This window comes from Zootoca vivipara, chromosome 8 (genome assembly GCF_965207765.1).
Source record: "Zootoca vivipara chromosome 8, rZooViv2.hap1.1, whole genome shotgun sequence".
Taxonomy (NCBI): Eukaryota; Metazoa; Chordata; class Lepidosauria; order Squamata; family Lacertidae; genus Zootoca; species Zootoca vivipara.
The window spans coordinates 2,315,070-2,338,889 of NC_142591.1; the positions used below are offsets into that span (position 1 = coordinate 2,315,070).

Genomic DNA, 23,820 nt, shown 5'->3' on the forward strand with positions numbered 1-23,820 from the left:
CTTAACAAGTTCAAAAATTTAAACTTTTTCTCCTTTTCAGGATGTTTTAAATACTGTGATCAGACACTGCCCCCCCTGCTTTTTCTTCTTGGGTTTACCTGGCTTCACTTTGCTAATAGGAGACTTCATAACAGCTGCATCCAGAGTCCTGAGTACAAACATGTTAGAGGTAAGTATGGCAATGTTCGGTGTCCTGTTCCTATGAGAGTGCACAATTGTTAGCAAGGTTCAGATTTCTCTACTCTTAACAGGTGTTGACTCATTAGCACAATGTGAAACTGGGCTCTTGGGGCAGACAGCATGGCAGCTGATGTGTGAAATTGTAGAATAAGGTGACATCCTAGTCTTGCAAAGGTGTTTCATCAAAAGGACAAAATGTGAGAAATCATATCCCCACTAATATTGTAGCACATTTGCACTCTAAAAGCAAGGGTTGGGTTTCAGAATGTTATTAAGTTTTTGTTATACATCTGTACTGGCATATGTTCTGTAAAGGATTGGAGCAAGGATTGGTTTTAAAAAAATATCCATGTTAGATACAGTAATAGCCCAAGCATAGTATCATGAGAACTAAATGAACAGGGACAGTCTTACCATTTATTAGTGGTATTGCCATATTACTATTACATATTGCCATAAAGGTTTGTGTGGTACACCTAAAGATGGTAGCTATGGAGGACTTATGTTGTTTAAGGGAATTTGTACATTAACCATAACCATACACTATTAATATAGTTTACCATTGATGAAACGTGTAGGTGTGCATCTTCATTGTGATTTTTTGACTTTGTGGCATGATGCACGTCAATACAGATTTTGCTAATTCAAAAATGTGACCACATTGGGCCTCAATCTTACTGGTATATGTAATGCTCATTAATTATATGGTAGCTTGTCATATGAGCATATATGTCTTTAGAAATAACCAGATATACTCAGAATAATAACAACATGTGCTTGCTGGTGAAATGAAGCAGCAAGACCAGTTTTTATAGCCATGTTTGTCTTCTTCTTCTTTGGCGATCACTCATAGCTGAGTAAGATAGTCTTCCATAAACACGGTTTTAACAATGGGTTCATAAGTGACTGTGGAGGTCAATTCTGGACCCACACGTCCTTCCACAGTGGGGACATTGGTTTCCAGGCGGGAGTTGATCACGGTGTGGATTTGCCAAGTGTGCCTTCCGTTTCTCCCTTGCGTCCTGAGATCGAGTTTCTTCAAAGCCCATGACACCTTTGGTAAAGGCTGTTCTCCAACTGGAGCGCTCGCAGGCCAGTGTTTCCCAGTTGTCAGTGTTTATACTACATTTTTTAAGATTTGCCTTGAGACAGTCTTTAAACCTCTTTTGTTGACCACCAGCATTACGTTTTCCCTCCAAACCATCCTAAATATCTTTGCAGAAGCTTACGAAAAGCTTGGCCTATCACTCAACATCCAAAAAAACCAAAGCCATGTTTGTATAGCAGAGTCAACATGTGAAATTATACTGTCTACACTGGGATTTTTCTGTTTTGATTGCCAGTACTAAGCAACCTCTCTGTTGTAAGGTATTTTACATTTTCTGTTTAGCTGGTCATCCAAGCCAGCAAAGAAAATCATGTTGAAATATGAATGTTTTTGTAGTAACTTTAAATTGGACCTCGCTGCCATCTGGACACCAGAGATGAATAATCATTTTTTAAAAAAATGAAAATGAAACAAATTAGTTCAAAGTTTCCCCATTTTTATCTGAAATTTGGCAGCTCTGATCCTGGGGAGGGATGGCAGAATGCATCAAAACTCTGTGTCATTTGCATGAAAAGAAACTACCGTAAGTTAAAAGTAGCTGAAGAAAGGCAGGTGGGGATTCCCATTGAAACTGGGGTTTTTTTTTGGTGGGGTAAACAAAATTAAAACAAATGGAAGATGAAATGAATGAAACTTTAATATGAATGGGGAAATTATTATTTTTCCTTGCATGCCCTATAAGAACACTAGATTTACAAGTGGCTAGTGCTATTTTATATAGTGCTTTAAGGGGAGAAGACACTTAGGTTCGATCCAAAGTTTGCATGCAGAAAGTATCACACCTGCACTATTTTTCCTCCCCCTGTAGCCACCTATACCTTCTGAAAACCCTCTCTAGTGGCTTGGCAGCCTTCCTGATCAGCTTGGACTGTGTCATGGGGACCTGCAATAGGAGAGGAACCTATTTTAATGTCTCGTTTCCATCTGCAGCCTGTGAGATGTCTCCAAGATGCAGTCAAGTGCCTTTCCTTTTGTGGATGTCCCAGCATGTAGAATTCAAATAGATGCTTCAGTATAGAACCTTTTTTTCACAATACAATCCTTCCTTCATCGTTTCCTTGCAGAAGCAGAATGCTAAAATTAAAATAAGCAGCAGACATAGACTATTTATGCAGGTTATGAGCTGTTTTGTCTGCTTCACCTACATTGCTGGAGAAAACGTTACTGGTTTTTTTATAATGGTAGAGTGCACAATGTTCCGTTAGTATGACTGTACACAAATGGGGATTCTCTTCCCTGATTATTGTATTAGTTTAAAACATATACGGTAATTATGGTAATATAAGATGATGCATTTATCCTACAGTTTACAATGCATCATTTCACACACAGTACACATAGTGGACCACTATTCATGAAGCTCCCAAATAATTTGTACAGCAGTTTTTCCCCCTGTGGTGTCATACAGTGGTACCTCGGGTTACAAACACTTTGGGTTACAGTCTCTGCTAATCCGGATGTAGTACCTCGGGTTAAGAACTTTACCTCAGGTTGAGAACAGAAATCACGCGGTAGCGGCAGCAGGAGGCCCCATTAGCTAAAGTGGTGCCTCAGGTTAAGAACAGTTTCAGGTTAAGAACGGACCTCCAGAACGAATTAAGTTCTTAACCAGAGGTACCACTGTATTAGACTCGTGGGTTTGAATCCCTGAGTGCTCAAAGGCAGAATCACAGATGTTTCACAGGAAACCTTTGACTGTTCCCTTACAACCTGTTACATTCCTGTCTATGCTCAAGGCTGTAGCATCAGAAATAATTTCTGCATTGCTTGCTCTTCTTGTGTACCAGCATGCATGATTCCTCTAAATTATCCATACTGCAGTCTTTGCCTGTGTCTCAGTATCCACTAGTATTGCTTAATATTACTGTATATGTAAGCAAAACTAAGACTGGAGCCTTTTGCGGTGTTAGCTGACAGCAGTAAACAACAGGCCAGAATTTAGAATGACCCAACTGACAATTTTAAGTAATACTGTTTTAAGTGGGATTTGCAAATTGTTGGATTTATAATTTTTATTAATTGACAAGATTACTTTCTTTTTTCCTTTTCTTTTTTCTGTTTTGCTTATAGACCCCACGCTTAGAAGCACATACCATTCTTGGTTCTCTGGTTTGCTTTCCTAACCTCTATCAAGAAATTCCATTATTGCAACCCATTGCTGAAGAAGAAGTCATCACTGGAACCACAGGTGTCAAAGTAAATGTTTTCACAGTTAGCTGATTTCTATTTTACAAATTTGGGGAGTTATGTGTACCTTCTTATTTCTTACTGGTGGATTGGGGGTATCCAGAGCAGGCCATTTCTTCTCTTTTACTCTTGTGACAGGGCTGATGCAAACTGGAGAAGCCTTGCCCCATCTAGTGGGGGGAGCCTCCCCACATACTAAAGCTAAGACACCTAAAAGTGTCATGGTTACAAAATAGAGAAGAGGGGACAGAGGTTCTTTTTCAAGATTCAAAATACTTATTTGCCAGAGATACACTGCAGATATCTTCCAATATATTCACTTGGCTACTTGTCTCACCTTGGTTTCCCCAGCTGTTTTTCAATGTAGAGCATCACATACCCCTCAATTCTTGGGACATCCCATTTTTTTCACGCAAGAGCATTGCACCCCAAACCACACGTTTTTGGGTGCTGTGATTTCGTGTTGTGGTCTCACCCCGAAAAGTGCTTTTCCAGGGTCATGATCTCACACGGTGCCCCAAAACACACAATTTTAGGCCCCTGGAAAAGGGTGTCTTTCAGGGCTATGATCTCACGAATGTCATGTGATTCATGTGGGAGCACAGCCCCAAAAGACGTGCAGTGCAGTTTTTCGCCTCGGCGTTTTAGAGGGTATGTTATCATATGTATTGAGGTAAGGAAGGTTTGTGCGCAGCAGATGCAATTGATCAATTTAGTTGAACTAAACTTGTTTAGTTGAATAAGAGAATAGGAAGTTTAACAAAATTAAATAGAAGGGTTTTTTTAAATGGCATCCATCCAAGCCTGCAATTCCTGGAGGAAGCATTTGCATATGGGGCAAGACAATTTTTCTGGGGCAGTGACAGTGAATGCCAGCAAACAAATTGATCTCTCCAGCCCTCACCCCACTACTCTCATGCCTCTTTTGGATCTTACAGAGGTTACTTGGTAAGTGCAGAAATGGCTGCAGCATGTATAGAATGCAGATTTTCGCCCCTAAAAAAAACAAATACAAAACATACCAGTTGCCTAAAGGATAGGCGAGAGCATTGTACATTTGGCAACACTCTGAGAGGAAGGGTGTGAATTAATTGCATTAATGAATTAATTGCAGAATTTCCACTAAGAACAAGAGAGGGAATGATTACAGATGGGTTAACAAAACAAAACAAAACAAAAAAGTTGAAATATTTTAAGTAATAAAATTGAGATCAATGAAATTTGCTCCATTTTATTATATTTGACTAAGGATAGAAATTGGAGTTCTTCTGCAATATGTTTGTTTGAAGTAAATTGCTTACGGTCATGATTTTTTGTTGTAGTGCTACCTCATAAATATTCTTTTGAAGAATGCTGCAAATGAGCCAAGTGAAGCTTCAAGGTAAAATACTGAATAGAACAGAAAATATTATGGAATATAAATTGAAGAATAAATTATTTGTGTAGAAGGGTTATAATTGCCTGATGTTATTGTTACTTTGTCCGCTGTAACTAAAGCGCAGTCGTAAACCCAGAAAGTGGGTTACAACTGGAAATACCACTTGACTCTATTCAGTGGCTGAGAAAGTGATGCTTCCTTTGTTAATGTTGCTATAACAGCACTAGCATAGGAATCATTGGTCAAACAAGACCAAAGGGAGCTGCTGTGCCAGAACTAAAGTTGGATTTAAGATCAAGTCATGTCACAAGATTGTCACATAATACAGCAACTATCTGAATCCACATGTGTTGCTCTCTTTTTACAATTCAGTTGTTCATAGAACTGAAAAATAAGAGGGACATGATGGCTTACTGACTTGTATATTTCTTGTTTTTAAGGTGTTTAGCTCTTTGCTGCCTTGGGCTTTGGATATGTGAAGAACTAGTGCAATGTACAAACCATGCCCAAGTAAAGGATGCAATAAATGTTTTAGGTGTGACACTAAAGGTATCAGTATGACACAAGTTTGTATGACTTGATTGTGCAAAATTGTGGGGTTTGCCTTCAACCAAAGAGTGTTTTAAATATTTAGAATATTTTATTAAACTGTTTGGAAGATTCTCAAATTCAATCTGTCAACACAAATTACGAAGTTTTGGAAATTAAACCATTTGCTATGTACTTAAGACAATAAATTGCTTGCTAATACATTTCTGAAAGAAATGTTCCAGTTTAAGTCCCTGTTGCATTGCACCTACAACTTGATTCCAATATTTATCAGTCTGCACCTATTGTTTTCTGATGGAAATGTTGAGGAAAGTATAGAATTTCTTGACAGGATTTTTTTAAATTAAACAAAAAATGTGTTTCCAAGGTGCCAGAGGAAGGAAGTCATCTAAGACAGCACCTCCTCTTGACAATAGGCAGGGTCATATTGCATGAACTGCATATTAATAAATATCTGCAACAAACAGCATTCCACACTGCCTATGCCTGAGTAGCAGGTAACAGGTAGGAGACAGAAGCTGCTACTTGAGTTCATTCTTTTGCTCTTCTCTCTCACGTGCACACACCTTTTTTCATAAGAGGAAAAAGAAGACAACTAGTTATTTTTATTTTCTATCCCTTTCCTTAGTTCCTTCCTTAAGGGAAAAATTCTCCATTAAGCCTACCTCAGGAAAGGCACATACCCCAAACCTACAATTTCCAGGTGCCTTTACCAAGCAATCAGTCCTCAGGGGGACCTCTACACACTCAGTAGATCAGTAGCTGGCTGACATATTTGACAGAATCTTGCAGTGATCAAGGTTCAGAGTCTGAGGCTGTAGCATCTCCAGTTATGGAGTCATACAGGGTTTTGGGTTCTGAGCCTACTCCTGACAGGAGTTCACAGAGCCATCTCCCATACCACCAGCACCTGCAGAGTAAAAGACAAGACCTTTGACAAGACAGGCACATGAGATTGATGAAACAAATGCTTTTCACAGCACCAACAGTGCAAGGAGTAAACCAGGGGAAGACTATGGAACACAGGAGGAGTGCCCATGTTCAGACAAGATGGTTGTACCTTTAAAATGAAAGTTATCCACACGAAGGCAGAGTCTGGGAGAGGTGGCCTGGGAGCAGAGGCCTATGTCACAGAGATATCTGTGGTCTTTCAACTGGGGCTATCCAGCACCAGTCCTGAACACAGGGTTGACAATGGTTTTGTACATTCCAGATATGAAAACCGTCTCCTCTTCACGTAGATTCCCACTTAGTCAGAGATCGAGGGGGAAAGCATTCACCATACCATATTTTCTTAATTTTTCAAGTCCATTGCAATATCCAGGAAGCTAGAAAGTTTCAACTCCCAGAGATACCTTGAGTATTTCCTTTTAGACATATATTGTGTTACATAGGTTTAACAGGGTTCAGGGTCCATAGCTTTCTGGCTTCACAGAATGTTGCACAGAGGATGCGCAGAGTTGTTAGTGGAACTAGGGTTCTTAACAACACTTTTTTTATGTCAAGCACAGAAGAGATGCAAAATGCTCCCACATAATGTGACTCTAGTCTTGAATTTAAGCAGATGGAGTCTGCATAATCTGGAACTTACTTACTTACTTACTTACTTACTTACTTACTTACTTACTTACTTACTTAAAAGATAAAGGTAAAGGACCCCTGACCATAGCTGCCAAGTTTTCGCTTTTCTCACGAGGAAGCCTATTCAGCATAAGGGAAAATCCCTGTAAAAAAGGGATAACTTGGCAGCTATGCCCCTGACAGTTAAGTCCAGTCGTGAACAACTCTGGGGTTGCAGCACCCATCTCACTTTATTGGCTGAGGAAGCCGATGTTTGTCTGCAGACAGTTTTTCCGGGTCATGTGGGCAGCATGATTAAGCTGCTTCTGCCGAAACCAGAGCAGCGCACGGAAGCGCCATGTACCTTCCCATCGGAGTGGTACCTATTTATCTACTTGCACTTTGACGTGCTTTCAAACTGCTAGGTTGGCAGGAGCTGGGACCAAACCCCGTCGTGGGGATTCGAACCACCGACCTTCTGATCGGCAAGTCCAAGGCTCAGTGGTTTACACCACAGTGCCACCCGTGTCCCTACTTACTTATTTAAAGGTAAAGGGACCCCTGACCATTAGGTCCAGTCGTGACCGACTCTGGGGTTGCGCGCTCATCTCGCATTATTGGCCGAGGGAGCCGGCGTATAGCTTCCGGGTCATGTGGCCAGCATGACAAAGCCGCTTCTGGCAAACCAGAGCAGCACATGGAAACGCCGTTTACCTTCCCGCTGTAGCGGTTCCTATTTATCTACTTGCATTTTGATGTGCTTTCGAACTGCAAGGTTGGCAGGAGCTGGGACCAAGCAACAGGAGCTCACCCCGTCACAGGGATTCGAACCGCCGACCTTCTGATCAGCAAGCCCTAGGCTCAGTGGTTTAACCACAGCACCACCTGGGTCCCCTTTACTTACTTATTTAAAGGTAAAGGGACCCCTGACCATTAGGTCCAGTCGTGACCGACTCTGGGGTTGCGCGCTCATCTCGCATTATTGGCCGAGGGAGCCGGCGTATAGCTTCCAGGTCATGTGGCCAGCATGACAAAGCTGCTTCTGGCAAACCAGAGCAGCACATGGAAACGCCATTTACCTTCCCGCTGTAGCGGTTCCTATTTATCTACTTGCATTTTGACATGCTTTCGAACTGCTAGGTTGGCAGGAGCTGGGACCAAGCAACGGGAGCTCACCCCGTCACAGGGATTCGAACCGCCGACCTTCTGATCAGCAAGCCCTAGGCTCAGTGGTTTAACCACAGCGCCACCTGGGTCTTACTTACTTATTTATTTACTTACATATAATTTAATGTCAAAATAGGCTTCTAAGCAGTTTACAAGTGTAAAAATCAATTACACAAGCTATAAACATCTGTAATTAAACTATGCTAAAATAATCCTATTGCAACAACACAGTACATAAAATAGGAGACTCAGATCAAGTGAATGTTGGTGTAAAATGCCTTTGGATTGGATTCAATGTTCAGTGGAAATTATAATTTCCACTGAACATTGAATCCAATGTGCACACACTTGCACTCTCTGTTTTAAATGGGGATTGTACTTGCATTATATATTCCCAGAAAATGATATTATATATCTATATGTTTTGCTGTAATTTGGATACCTTATTTGTATTTGATGTTTTATGTACTGCTTTCCCATACACTGCTTAGATACATCAGTTTAAAGCAGTATATAAATACAAATAATAGTTTTACATTCGGTTTGAGCACAAAGCAGGTAGCTATGAGCCTGCTCTCCTACTCTGCATTAACTCTTACTTAGTCCAAACTGGGCTAATTAAACAAGAATCTGTAGTAACTATTTGCCGTATCTGAAATGTTTCCAATTTGTTTGTATTCCGTTTTGTGGGTTTATTATTGGTGTTTTGTTTCTTCTTTTTAGTTTTGCAACAAACAGGTAGCACAGGAAGCCTGTGATGTCTTTCAATTACTGACCTCCTATTGGGAAGAACTTGAGGAATACAAATCTTCTCTACCCAGAAAAATTATTGAAGTATGTTTAGCTCTTTAAAATTTGTGTATAGTTTTCATTAACAGATATACTATGCTTAATTTTGTACTATAACTTACCATGTATAAGATGCCCCCATGTATAAGACAATCTTTTTTTTTTAGCCCTGAATTCACCACAGGGCTAAAAAAAAACAGGCAAAGCAGGGTGAGCGAGCGAGCGAGTGATAGCTCACGATAGGAAGCAGGAGGAGGGTCCAAGCAGAACCAGCAGCTGGAGTGCTGGACTGTAATATTGCCTGTATAAGACAACCCTCTATTTTGGACTAATTTTTTTAGCGAAAAACATCGTCTTATACACACACAAAAATGGTGATATCTTATTCAGACAACACACTACAGATCTAAGTATATATTTAGTATACATCTACAGTCACAACTGATGTAATTTAGTTATTTGGTATTAGCTGAATTGTTGGCCCAAAGCATGATGACTTTTTAAAACTAGATTTAAATTGTAAGCAGAGTAAGCAGCTTTGCATGATGTGTGCTTAATTTTTCTGTGTGTTTCTAGTTGTAAAATTTGGTAAGATTAGGAAAGATTTATTTTCCCCACCTCTTTTTCTGTAGTACTAGAAAAGTGGAGGGAAAGATGAATGGGACACATGGGAGATAGTAGGTGTTTAGTTTCTTATGAACTAGGTCAACTTCAAATTTCACTTAAACTTTTGACACCTGCTTCAAGAATGACTTTGGAAAATAGAACATGTCTGCAAATTTATCCTTCTGAAATTGTATTTACACAGATCCTTGTGGCCACAATTGCATTTCTGTTGCCTAGTGCAGAATACTCCTCCGTGGAAGGTGATAAAAAGGTATGGAATGTTAAACTGTCAATGGTTTGTCCTGGTATTATGGTTTTTACTGTGGAGTTGATGTTTAAACACTGTCCCCCTGATCCAGCAATGAGTGGGAGTATGAAAACATACATTGTATATTTCCCAGGCTGAAAAATCCAATCTAAAACCTGTTGCTATAGAGCAGGCATCCCCAAACTTCGGCCCTCCAGATGTTTTGGACTACAATTCCCATCTTCCCTGGCCACTGGTCCTGTTAGCTAGGGATCATGGGAGTTGTAGGCCAAAACATCTGGAGGGCCACAGTTTGGAGATGCCTGCTATAGAGCCCATACCCTTAGTCAACTGGGCTTGAATAGCTGTGGACTTGTTCTTCCTTCAAACTGCAAAAATGATTAGCAGTTCTTCAAAACAATTGAACTGATGGTGACAGTATTTGTTCACAGCCAAACCATAAAAGTGAACCTCTTCTTTGTCTATTAAACAAAGGCACAAAAAAACACAAGTCTGTGTATAAAGTGAAGTGCCTTTTATAACTATTGTGTAAGGTACATATTGATATGACTTAGGTTCAGGCTGTTTGAGGACTGTATTTTCCCCAATGGACCTGGCTGGGCTCTGAGATGGAAGCCCTTTTCTCAGTCCCACCACCCTCACAGGCATACCTGGTGAGGACAAAAGAGAGGGCCTTGGAACTCCCTTCCTAGAGAAGTTAGATGGGTGCCATTCAACTGGCAGGTGAGGACTTCTTTATTCCAGCAGAACTGACTGCTTTTAATGAAAGAACTGTGCTGTTTTTACTGTCTGCATTTTAATAAATTCCTTTTACATTGTTTTAATTCCATTATAGTTTGATTACTTTTTAACTATATTTTTTATATGTTTTTAGCTATCTCTGTTTTATCTTTTTTTGTTTTATTTTTTGTGAGCTGCCTTGAGTCCTAGACCTGGGGGAAAGGCAGGGTATAAATCAGGGGTCGGCAAAAATTTTAGCAGCAGGTCAGTCCGCTGTCCCTCAGACTTTGTGGCGGGCTGGAAAAGCAGCACCAGGAGGGAGCTAGAAGAAGAGGCAAGAGGGGCAAGTAGTCCTCCCCCAGCCCCAGCCCCAGCTGCTGCACTTACCTTCCCAGGGGCTGCCGTCACCCAGGGGCTGCTGCTTCTTCTTCTTCTTCTTGTGGGTAGGCAGAGCGAGCTCATCTGCTCTGCTCTCTGGCACACAGGAGCACCAGAGCAGCAGCGGCGGTGGGAGGAAGAGGCCGAGTGGTGGCGGCTCTACCAATCAAACAGCGCACCTGGTTTACCTCAGCACAGCATGGGGACGTCTCTGCCAATCAAACGCTGCTGAGGTAAACCAAGTGCGGCATTTAAATGGCAGAGCCGCTGCTGCTCGGCCTCTTCCTTCCGTCACTGTCGCTGGGAGTCTTCGCTTCACGGCGAGTTCCGGCTTCACAGCGTGGGCTGGATTTAGGACCCAGGTGGGCCTGATTTGGCCTGGGGGGCCGTAGTTTGCCGACCCCTGGTCTAAATAAATAACAATAATAATTGTCTATAATCTATCTATCTATCTATCTCTTTTCTTAAAAAATATTCTAGTAGACTTATTTACTGACTAGTACACTCGCAGTCTTTAATATCAGTAAGTGTATCATGAAAATACACTTTTTGGAATCACTCAGAAAGATGTGATCATGTCCTCCTGGGTTTCATAATTCAGATGCAAAGGAAAGCTGAGTGCAGTTGGACATGCACTCTGGACTTTAAGAAGGCCAATTTCAAAAACCTTTAGGACCTACTGGGTTGTGCAGACTGGGAGTTCGACTGGAAAGGAAGAACATCCAGTGGGACCAGGGACTTAAGGAGAATATACTAGAACTTTTCTCTGTTTGAACTGAACGGAGTGCTAAGAAGTGTGGTCTACTGTTATAAAGAGTATGACCTGTGGAGTGAAAGGAGACCCTGAGGAGTCTGGAACAAAAGAGAATGGACATTTGCATATTCTACAAAAATTTGAGCCCTCGAAGTTCCTTAAAGATAAACACCAGGACTTGCATCTGAACTGGCTTGCCTCATACTGATAAATTATTTCTTTATATGATGAGGTCTGTTGTTCTGTGGTTTTGCATTTAGCAGCTGTCAGGGGGACTCCCTACAGGGAGCCTCCCATCATCCTGACCAGCACTTCGCCCAGTGATAGCACGAGCAGCATAGCTGCCAAGTTTTCCCTTTTCTCGCGAGGAAGCCTATTCAGCATAAGGGAAAATCCCTTTAAAAAAGGGATAACTTGGCAGCTATGACGAGCAGCGAGTCAGGAGGAGGGGGGCTCAGTGAGTCGTCCAAGCCCTGGCCACGCTCTGGGGAACAGAGCAGGCAGGAAGGGCTGAGAGACGCGTCAGAGCCTCGGCACCGCTCTGGTCGAGGGACAGCGGATGAGGGGCTCAGCGAGATGCTGGAGCCCAGGCGCCACCCCAGCCAGCAAGAGGGGAGACTTCTCCTTCTGGCCTCCGAATTGAGGCGCATGCCCACCCATAGGGCTAAGGGGTGGCGTTTTGGGGTGCCCAGGCTTTTATGCTGGCCCCAAAGCAGACAGAAGCCATTGCCGGATTCTGAAAGCGACTAGGTGGTCATGTTTTCTGATATCTCTGCACTGTAAATAGTATGCACAATAAAACTCTTAAAGACAGCGCGGACTGGAACATCTTTACTCGAGAGTAGCCGCAACAACCCCCTGACAGCAGCCATTATTTATTAACTATTGCTTGGCTTGGCTTTTTATTTTCCTGATGGACAGGCCTAACCTAACAGATTTTAGGATAACATATTCTCTCTTCAATAATTCATTCTTTTAAAACTTGCTTTTTGTAGATACAGTGGTACCTCTACTTACAAATTTAATGCATTCCGAACGCACATTCGTAAGTCGAAAAAAATTGTAAGTTGAATCCCATAGGAATGCATTGGGAGAAAAAATTTGTACCTAAAAATAGGGTTGAAAAAATCCTATCTAAACCGCATCCAAGATGGCGGACGGAGCTCCGTTCGTAAGTAGAAACATTCGTAAGTAGAGTTATTCGTAAGTAGAGGTACCACTGTATAGCATTTGATCACACATATTCATATAGAGAGAGAGATATGAATGTAGTTTATGAATGTACCCTAATGTTTAATCAACAGCTAAACGAAATGGGCTCCAGATAGTGCCCGTGAAGTAGTTCTAACCATTCTCCCACCCCACCTCCAAACTAAACAGCTAAAAATGGATGAGCTTTTTTGGATCTGATACCTCAGCATTGGATGATAATAAACCTACAATTCCTACCTTTAATAGATTCGAGGTTCTAGAAATAGAAAGTCCAGCAATCATGTGCTAAAAATACAATTAATACTAACAATAGCAATAACCACACAGGTGGAAGTGGCCAGGAAGATATTAAAAACCCCACTTCTCTACCAAGTGATAGAGCACTCCTTGCTGAACAATATGATCTGGTGGCTGTAACGGTCAAAAATATCTTTATAGAGTTCAGAAACATTTCAAATAAGATAAATAGTTTGTTATCTGTTAAAAAAAATGTTCCCTCCTAAACCAAATACCGAGAAGTGGGATGGCATTGAAACACCAAATAATAATATAGCTGGTCAACTTTTCCAATCCTCATAGTCAGAAGCTCCCCAAAAGATTCAAATTTAATCCTTCAGGCAAATAGGATAGCCGTTACCATTCACCCCCACAGGAAAATATATTTCAGTGGAACACAAAAACCTGGGCCTTGAAAGACCTTAGCATGCTATTACATTTATCAACAAATGAGATTGGCCTATCATTTATTAAAGTTCTATATGCCCATCCTTTAGCACGAAAATCCATTATAACATTTAGGTCAGATAGAATCCCATCTCTGCTCCTAAAGAGGAAAGATTTTTTGGCCAGAGTTTGTGTATCACCTAACCAAGTCTTTCTGGACACAGTGAAGAAACCTCTCCTGACCCTAAACAACTCTCAGCATGGAAGGATACAACCTAGGGCCATCCCGTCTGTCTGAAAACCACACCTTAAAAGAAGTGCCTTTGATTTATTCCAGCAATGAACATCAGGAAGTTACACCTTCCTCCAGTAAATTCCACCGAAAAGGATTATTTTCAAGACCTACTTAAGAATTCTAGAATTTCTGAAGAAAAGCACTTAATAAGTTCATACAGCCAATTACTTCAAACCGAGCATAAAGCTATTTTAGAAAGACTGGCCACATTAAGAGAAAGACTAATAGCCCAGAGTAATCCTGAGTTGGACCCAGACTCACTGGCACCATTCCAGGCATGTCCAACAGGTCAGTTGCTGGATGGATGAATGAATGAATATTTGCGTCAGCCATTGGCCATAGCAATAAAACAACAATACCCTAAATAAAAATAAATTATATGAAATACATTTTAGGGTTTTGAAGCAAAAGTCGAATAGTGGATCTTATTCTGATTGCCCCAGCTAAAAACCTGGCAAGCTTTGCTGCCACCTGCTCATCTTGATCTGCCAAGAGAAAGGACACTGGCATCCCTGGATGGATTTCAGTCGATCGCACTATGGCCAGGCAGCCTTTGGTCCTCCCTCACAGCCGGGGCTGAATGAGGCAGCTGAGTTGTGCCTCCACTTCTGTCTTCCTGTGAGCTCCAGAGCATGCATCATCGGGAAGGCAGCTGCAGGAGAGAGTTGTGCCTCCACTTTCACTGTCCCCTGAGCATGCGGCGGTGGGCTGAATAAGGCTTGCGAGGTGACTGCAGGAGGGAGGTTGTGCTCTGCTTTCATCATCCCATGAGCTCCGGAGCGTGCGCTTCTCCCACTTTACTCTGCTAAGGATGCCGCCCTTGACAGGGCGACCCTTGCTGGGTGCTGCAGGTTGCACTTGTGTGGTGGGGAAAGGGTACAGTGGTCCCCTCGGGAGCAAAGGAAAGTGAGGTGCGGGGGTGCTGATGTTCCACAATCGGAATGATGCTGGATAAAAGGAGAGCACCTTTCCTTCCTCCTCCATACAGAGTGGCCTGTGGCTTAATCATCTTTCGCCTCCATTTGGGCAATACGTGGAAGAAGGCGATAGAATTGGAAAGAAAGGGGGTTTTCCTGGCCACCCACACCTTACTGCTTGCCCCAATGACAGTGGAAGAGTGTGGTAGATCATCTAAATTTTGAACAAGCATTACTAATATCAAACGAGAATTAAATGGAACCCCTTGTTGCAAACAGGTTTAAAACAAAGGCTTTATTTGGAAGAGTTTCAAAATTAAGAAATGATCTGCTACAAGTATCCAGCATTGAACTAGAAAATGAACTATATACATGATTAGTAAAGGTAATTTATACATTACCTCATTAATACAGTGGTGCCTCAACTTACAAATTTAATCCATCTATTTCTCAGAAATAGATTGTATCCCTCTATTAATACATTCCAATCATGAGACTCATCCCACCAGGTTTCAGTGATGTCTATTGTCGTATTTAGTTTGCTGTACCAAGAGCTCAAGTTCATCTTGTTTATTTCCCATGCTCTGTGCATTAGTATATAGACATTGAAGACCATTGATCACCCCCACCCCACCCCAGCCTCTTATTTAAGGATTCTTTCCTCCCACCACTAGGTTTGCGTGCTATTTGCTCCATTTGGTCCCTGACATTTGGATGATCATCTTCAGCACTTGATAGATTCCTACCTAGATGATCTGTATCCCCAAGGCTGTAACAGGATACAAGAGTCCAACTGAAAATAGATACTGTAATTGAAAACAGATCTTAGAAACAATGTGGTATAATACTAAAATAAAACTTATTTACATTTTCTCTTATCCATCAATTATATGCAGTCTCAAGCCTAGGTTTCCTAAATAGTTCCTCTGAATCCAGGCTGAGGATCTGTTATTTTTATATTAATTACATATAGCACATACCTTATGCACCAGAATAGTCAGGTATATTCCTAAATGGTGCTCCATACCGGGTATATCTGGTAAAAACTTGCAGTAATTAACATGGGCTAAATTCTGTCAATATTTCTGTGAAGGCTTATAGTGGGACAAATATATACAATCCAATATACATCTCTATTCATATTAACAACAATGGTAACAAACCGACTTTTAGGATCTGATGAATCAGCTCAAGGGCGCATACATACAGCATTCATTTGCATATGTTTCCCTTACTTTATCAAGGTTTTCATATTTTCTAAGTAGAACTAATGTAATTTACACATTTCTGATTTAGTTTATAGTTTCGTTATTACTTTGTTTGTTGGACTGGTGCATGACATTACCAGTGAAAATGCTGCTGGAGCCTGTGTTTACTTCAAGTCTTGAAGATCAACATTCTTCTAAAGCTCCATTGCTTGATTACATATATAGGGTAAGTATATGATTCTCCTTCTATTGCTTTATTATGTTGTTTGTTATGACCAAAGGCAAAAGTATTAAGCAGTAAACTATAATATTAGTGGGATATTGTCTGCTTTTGAGTTAGATTTGATTAAATTCATTAATCCTGAAAAAACATTAACTTATTTTGTATCTTATTCAGATTGCTTGATTCAATGAATTTGAGTGGAAACTAACCCCTACAGTAGCAGTAGAGAAGCCCAGCCCACTAGCAGTAAAAGGCAGCATTTCTCCCTACCATGCTCCAGTGCTCGGGTGGGTGAAAATGCTGCCTTTTAAGGAGCAGGCAGAGGGATTATCTCCACTCTTAGCATTGTGGTGTTTAGTGCTAAGATGCAGAGATAAAAATCCATCTGCCTGCTCTTTAGAGAGCTCTCTAAGGAACAGGCAGAGTGATCTTTCCAGCCACCTACTCCCCAGCACTATAGTGGAAAGGGCCATAAATACTCTGTGTGTGTGTGTGTGTGTGTGTGTGTGTGTGTGTGTGTGTGTGTGCGCGCGCGCGCGTGCGTGCGCACTTGCCTACCTGCCTGCTTCTCTGGTATGTTGGAGGGCATGAGTTTGTGGCTGCATGTAACCCGTGAGAGAGTGGTGGGGGGGAAGAGTGCTGTGTGCCTGGTGTCTACATTTTTTCTTTTGTGCTCCCCCCCCCCCCCAATCCACCATTGGAATGTAGCCCTGGAAGGTTGGGAAAGCTGTACTGTAGTCTGGATATTGGGCTCATTCCTGCTCTTTGCATCTTTCTGAGCATCCTTTTATACATCTTTTTGTACTTACTGAGACAAATCAAAAAAGATGATGATGTTAATTTATATTTATTTATTTCCTTGACATCTGACGGGAGGGCATTCCACAGGGCAGGCGCCACTACCAAGAAGGCCCTCTGCCTGGTTCCCTGTATCGTCACTTCTCGCAGGGAGGGAACCACCCAAAGGCCCTCAGAGCTGGACCTCAGTGTCCGGGCAGAACGATGGGGGTGGAGAAACTATTTGTTTTCAAATGCTTTATTTAGGAAAAGCAAAATCTTATTTATAAATGTACTGAAACTATTGATATTCTCTATTTTTAAATGGATGCCTTATTTGATAAAATTCCATTTTTTTTCTGCACAAACAGGCCTCCACATGCTTTCAAAGGTTGTTAGGAATTAAACATTGTCAAGCATTATACATAATTTTGTTTTGTTACTCACTGTGCTGCATTTTTAACATTTAATCTACTTTAAAGAAAACAAAATGAGTCGATCAACTTGCATGAGTGGGAACCATGCCATTCAGTGTGTCTGGATCAAGCTGGAGGATAAATGGGTGGAGCCACTCACCTGACACCCGTGGGCCCACGTTATCGTTTTAATGATTGTTTAAATGATGCCTTCTTTGTTTTTTGGATTATACACCACTTATGAAATTTTTGAAATATTAAGTGATATTGAAATGCTTTTAAATATATAAAATAAATAAATAATATGGTGTTGAGTGATTGTAACTTCAGTCTGCAGCTGTTCCCAATTGTTTCTTTGGAGCCCCAGATTCAATTCAGTTTGTGGTTGCAAAAGAAAAATTGAGAGTGCAGTCTTTCGCAGCAACTTTGGCTTGAACTGCACAATGGCCGATGTAATACAACATCAGACACAGAAAAGATGGGCATGGATAGCTTGGTGACCAACTTCTAATGCCTAGAGGTTTTCCACTATTCCTGAAGCAGAATGGACCTAGATCATGAAAAAGTGGCATCCTGCTGTGATGACATTATTCAGGACAAATGGTTGGGCATACCATCCCTAATGCAATTGGCATTTCATTTGAACCAGGAATCAAGTGAACTATCTGAGACTATTCATGCTTTAGAGCCTGCTTCAAGCACAAAGAGAATGGAAGTGTGCAGTCTTGGCCCCTGTGATTAGCAGGCAGCATGGTGTCTTACATTTGACCTGGCTTGATGTCAGTGTTAGGAGCCTGACATGCCTTTGTCGGGCCAAGAGACCAGTACCTTCTGTCTGCTTCACTTCAACTTCTAGTTGAAGCTCCCAAGAACAAGTATTTATTTGTCACATTTATTTATTTTTATGTTTGTGGTACCATTGGAGGAGTTTTGGATATGGCCAACACACAACCTACTGAACAACAGTATAGTGTAGTATTTTCTGTTGTGATTTATTTCTCATTTTGCTTTTGCTTTTTCCAGGTCCTGCATAGTTGTGTTCATGGCTCAAACACATACACACAGCAAAGTCAATACCTTTTAAGCCTTGCAGACCTCTCTAGTGATATCTATGATCCATTTTTGCCACTTGGAAATGTTAGGAATTCCGAACCCATGCAGTTTCAGTCTTCAGCGGATCTGAGCAACTTACTCACTGTTGCTGAAGGTAATAAATACTTTGAAGTACCGGTAAATTAAATAAGGTGGGAAGAATGGTGCAGCAATAAGCCTAAGCTGTAAAACGTTTAAAAACATTTAAAACAATGGAGGTAAAACTATAAAACTTAACTAAGACTGGAGGGTTTGATTAATGCTGCCATTGTCGTCACCATCTTGAATCCAGGATCTACTTCGAAGAACAGCAAGATATTTTAGCTTTAATACATTAAGAAACAGTTCTAGAGAGCTCTCTGTGAGAAAAGTGCATGTTTTGCAAGAACTTTATCTAGCTACAACACATTTACTATTTAGGTTTAGCCTATGCTATTAAGATATCAGAAGGTCCATAGCTAGATGGAGGTAACTTGGATGAGCAGGAGACCTCACTTGTGTATGCTATCTCCACCTGATTTCCTCTATCACTGCAGCTCCTTTCCCCACACTCCGGGCATTCTGGTGAGGAATGCTGAAATGGGGAAGAGGGAGTGGGAAGTTCCCTTTCTGTGAACACTGCTTTAGAAATTGTATTAAATAAATGTTGCAACAAATGCCGTTTCTGCATATGACTATTTTTGCTTACAGCCAGTGTTTCTGTCACAAAACCCAGACTCTAGCTGAGCCAACAGGTTTCTCATTTTGAGATCCTGTTCTGAGCTGACACATGCAAATAGGAGCACACTAAAAGACTGGCACCTCATTCAGGTTAACTGCTGCCACACATTTATCTCCATGCAGGGAAGGGTCTGTGAATAACTCAAACTTACAGGAATATAGCATAGAAGGGTTCTCCAGCATAGACACCAGCAGCTTGAGATGTATGTGGCTCCCAAGGATTTCAGACTGGGTTTCCTTCTAGGCCTATTTGGAGATACCAGGGAAGTTACAATGATAATTTACTACTTACTATGATAATAAATTACTATTTATCAATTTATTGGAGTACATTCCTGATTCTTCATTTGCATCCCTGGCTTAATATTCAACCAGTGAGTAAATAACCTAATCACTATCCTCAAATATATTAGGAATACTGTAGGCCTTTCTCTACTTTCAAGACTGCAGATGGTTGTACTTTTAGATCTTTCTAGTATCGCTCCTAAAATTTGTGCTGGATTGACTCTAAATCAGAGTATGCATCATCCCCCAAATTTCAGAGCCATATATAAACAGGATTTACCTTGATATTTGTGCATATTTTAGTTGGCTTACTTTGCTTATTTTTTTTAATTACTTTCAGAAAGGAGGAGAAGGAGTTTGGAATTAATACCTTTGACTGCACGAATGATAATGGCACATCTAGTAAACAATTTGGGCCATTATCCCCTGAATGGAGGACCTGCTGTTCTTCACAGCCTTATTAGTGAGAATCACAACAACTTATATGTGGACTCTTCAGAACTGTCTTCTGAAGTTTTCAGAAGCCCAAATTTACAACTATTTGTATTTAATGACAGTACTCTTATATCTTATCTTCAAATTCCTTCTGGAAAGGAGATAGACAATGAACCAGCTGCAGCATTCTCAGAAGTAAGAGTAATTGTTAGAGATATCTCAGGGAAGTATTCATGGGATGGAAGGCTGATGCATGGACCATTAGCTGGTAGTCTACCAAATGAAAATAAAAGAATATCCACTGCAGTTTTGGACAATCATAAGCAGAACTTTGAGCCTCCAATGGACTTCTTTCAAATATATGAAGGAGAAGATGCTCTTGATAAATTGCTAGAGAGGATTGGCAATAGTAGTCCTGAGTGCCTTTTACATCCACAACTAAAATTGAATGAGCCATCGCCATCGCCATATGTCATGAACCATGACCAAGAGAAAAATATACTAGAAGCAATAATGCAGCAGAGTTGCATAGAAGATGAGTATGCACATGGATGCAGTTTCAATCTCAGTATGAAAGTTGAAAGTCAAGAGGCACCAAGACCTGCACAGCTCCAAGCACCATTTCATTTATGTAGGCTCTTGCTAAATGACTTGGGAATGAATTCTTGGGATAAAAGGTAAGTAGGGTTTTAGATTACTGCTATTGTTAGAAATAATACTATCTTTCCATCAAGGAGGCCAAATGGAAGCCCCCATTTTCAGAAAAGCACATCCACCCAGTGGAAAGCAGAAAATCTTTTGAAAGGGAGGGTGCTTCTGGCCTCCCAGACCAGCCAGAAGCTAGATTTGCAGTTTCTTTAAACTCTCTGTGGTTAATTTTTTTCTAACTTCTTTCTTCTTTTCTCTCTCTCTTTTTTAAATTTCTTTCTTCTTTTTCCATCTTCACTTCTGGCTCCCAAGCCAGGGATATTGGGCAAAAGAAATTGATCCCATACAACCTGACTAGACAGAACTCTGGCACTCTCCCACCCCAGCCTGTCCCAACAGTGGAGTCTACCTCTATGAATGGTAGTATTTCAGACACCACAAGACTGCTGTTTTTGTTGCAGCAGAATATCACAGCTTCCTCTCAGGAATTTGTTACAATGAGAAACAAGCATGCATCACACTTAGCTGGGTTCCTGAATAAAAATCAGGGCGACAGGAATCTGGCAAATTGTTAAGGATTTCCCAGCAGAAATACACATCTTTACTTAGTGTACATTCCTGTTCCCAAATGAGGCCAGAGGACAAGTTTCAGCTATAAGGAAGCATCTCTTCTTTGTGAAAGCCAGAGTCCTGCCCTGCCCTGGCCTGGCTTGGCTGGAGGCGGCACCAGGGCCGGCCGCGAGCCCTGCGTTGGCAAGGCGGGAAGCCCCGTTTCTCCGCGGGACACAAACGCCTACCTCGCCGTCGCCGCTTTGCGGCCTCCTGCCGCTCCTCTCACGGGCCAGGGAGGGTTGTGAGGAGGAGGAGGAGGAGGACCAAGATGGCGGCATCGGGCTCCGGGGCCACAGCGGCGGCGGTTGCTGGCGCCGGACCGGGCTCCTCAAAGGCGCCCTTCCTCCCCCCATTCACCTCCGCCGGCCTCCACCCTCGCTTCCCCGACGTGCCCTGCAGTGAGGCGGTGTCCGGCCGGGAGCGGCAGTTGGAGGAGGCAGAGGGGGGGAGAGCGTGCGTGCGTGCGCGCAGTCTCTTCATCCAGTCCCTGTGTCCGTGGGGCACATGCGCAGTAGCGCGGACACAGGGACTGGACACAGAGACACTTGCACATTATTATATAGGATTTAGGAAACATCTGAAGGCAGCCCTGTACAGTGGAACCTCGGGTTACAGCGAGGATCCGTTCTGGAGGCCCCTCCACAACCTGAAAACGACGCAACCCAAAGCGTCGCATCTGCACACATGCGCGGCACAATTTAGTGCTTCTGCGTATGTGCAGACACGATGTAGCGCTTCTGCGCAAACAGTGCGAACCTGGAAGTAACCCGTTACGGTACTTCCTGGTTTGCGCCGGTCGCAAAACGAGGGTGACGTAAGCTAGAGGCAATGTAGCCCGATGCTCCACTGTATAGGGAAGCTTTTTAAGGTTTAATGTTTTAAAGGAAGAAAGAAGAGCCCACTTGTAAGGAGTTGACAGGATTAGCAGCCAGAAAGAGGAAACAGTAAAAAAAAAAGAGTCAAGAGATGGGACAACTGAAACACAAATGCAAAGCCCTTTTTCTGTACATAGTTGTTTTATATTTATAATAAACACTGCCCAGGTTTGCACTCTGGGGAGGTCACCTCGGTGCTGCTAATGCAGCAGTTTGACTTCACCCCTGGAGGCACACTCCATTGTCTCTCAAGGCAGTTGGAGCCAATAACAATATTTATATCCCGCCTTTTCCCTTACAGGGATTCAAGGCAGCTTACAAATAAAATAGGAACAGCTTAAAACTGTGACTTTTTATTGTGCCAGATAAACGCACTAATAAGCTGTTGCCATTCTTTTGTATCTTTTACCTGATGGGAGGCTAGAATTAGCCTTGATAAAATATTTGCTTCTGATAATGGAAATACATCGCCAAAAAAAGAACAAATTTCCCAATCCTTTCCTGTTTTTCTTCATGCATTATGAAGCTTGAAAGGAGTAGAGAGAATAAGCAGTAGCTAATTCATAGATTTATCCAAATAAATGGAGTAGAGAGTAGAGAGAATTAGCAGTAGCTAATTCATAGATTTATCCAAATAAATGGAGTAGAGAGTAGAGAGAATTAGCAGTAGCTAATTCATAGATTTATCCAAATAAATGGAGTAGAGAGTAGAGAGAATTAGCAGTAGCTAATTCATAAATTTATCCAAATAAATGAAATGAAAATTGATAGAATAAAATTTATCAATAAAATACAATCTATAAGAAATGAAAAAGAAATAAAAATACAATTGAAAATCATACAGCAGCTAGCACAGCACATTACAATTTCTACAACAGGCAGAAAAATCACTAAGCTGTCTGTCAAGACTTGGCAATATTCAAGTGGTCTTTGAGAAGAAAAGTTTGTGAATCACTGGACTAGGGTCTCTAGTTAATAAAAGCATATACCATTTTACCATTGTTTGTTTTTAATACACCACAAGACTCTTTGTTAGTATTGTTCTGTGTTTCTCAAATGCCATTTGACTCAAGAGATCTCCCCGCCGTCCCCCAGTCAGGAAACTATTTCCCCATGCCTTTGCAAAGGAAAGTAAGGGGGGTAGTGAATAATTTGGAAAGATCCATAGCTGCCAAGTTTTCCCTTTTCTCGCGAGGAAGCCTATTCAGCATAAGGGAAAATCCCTTAAAAAAAGGGATAACTTGGCAGCTATGGAAAGATCTGGTTTCAACTTTACCGTATTTTCAGTTGGAATTTTGTGGGCTGGGGTTATATTCTGCTTTGAAAAGGGAACGACGACATATTTACAGTTGCATACAAAGAGTAGAGGGATTGCAGCTAAAAAAGCCAATGCAATTCTGGGCTGCATCAATAGGAGTATATCATCTAGATCTAGAGAAGTAATAGTACCACTGTATTCTGCTCTGGTCAGACCTCACCTGGAGTACTGTGTCCAGTTCTGGGCACCACAGTTCAAGAAGGATACTGACAAGCTGGAACGTGTCCAGAAGAGGGCAACCAAAATGGTCAAAGGCCTGGAAACGATGCCTTATGAGGAACGGCTTAGGGAGCTGGGTATGTTTAGCCTGGAGAAGAGAAGGTTAAGGGGTGATATGATAGCCATGTTCAAATATATGAAAGGATGTCATATGGAGGAGGGAGAAAGGTTGTTTTCTGCTGCTCCAGAGAAGCGGACACGGAGCAATGGATTCAAACTTCAAGAAAGAAGATTCCACCTAAACATTAGGAAGAACTTCCT

At 41.6% G+C, this 23,820-nt stretch overlaps 1 protein-coding gene across 6 annotated transcripts in view; it reads left to right on the forward strand.

Annotated features, from left to right (window-relative positions):
• RALGAPA2 (Ral GTPase activating protein catalytic subunit alpha 2) overlaps positions 1–23,820 on the forward strand; it is a 187,340-nt gene that overhangs the window by 88,750 nt on the left and 74,770 nt on the right. For all 6 annotated transcript variants that reach the window (XM_088675912.1, XM_035101980.3, XM_035101982.3 and 3 more), the window contains 9 exons: positions 41–169; positions 3,359–3,484; positions 4,798–4,856; positions 5,294–5,402; positions 8,853–8,963; positions 9,727–9,795; positions 16,028–16,165; positions 18,379–18,562; positions 19,793–20,564. In XM_088675912.1, coding sequence (XP_088532038.1) covers positions 41–169; positions 3,359–3,484; positions 4,798–4,856; positions 5,294–5,402; positions 8,853–8,963; positions 9,727–9,795; positions 16,028–16,165; positions 18,379–18,562; positions 19,793–20,564 — 1,697 coding nt within the window. The remainder of the gene's footprint in view (positions 1–40; positions 170–3,358; positions 3,485–4,797; positions 4,857–5,293; positions 5,403–8,852; positions 8,964–9,726; positions 9,796–16,027; positions 16,166–18,378; positions 18,563–19,792; positions 20,565–23,820) is intronic.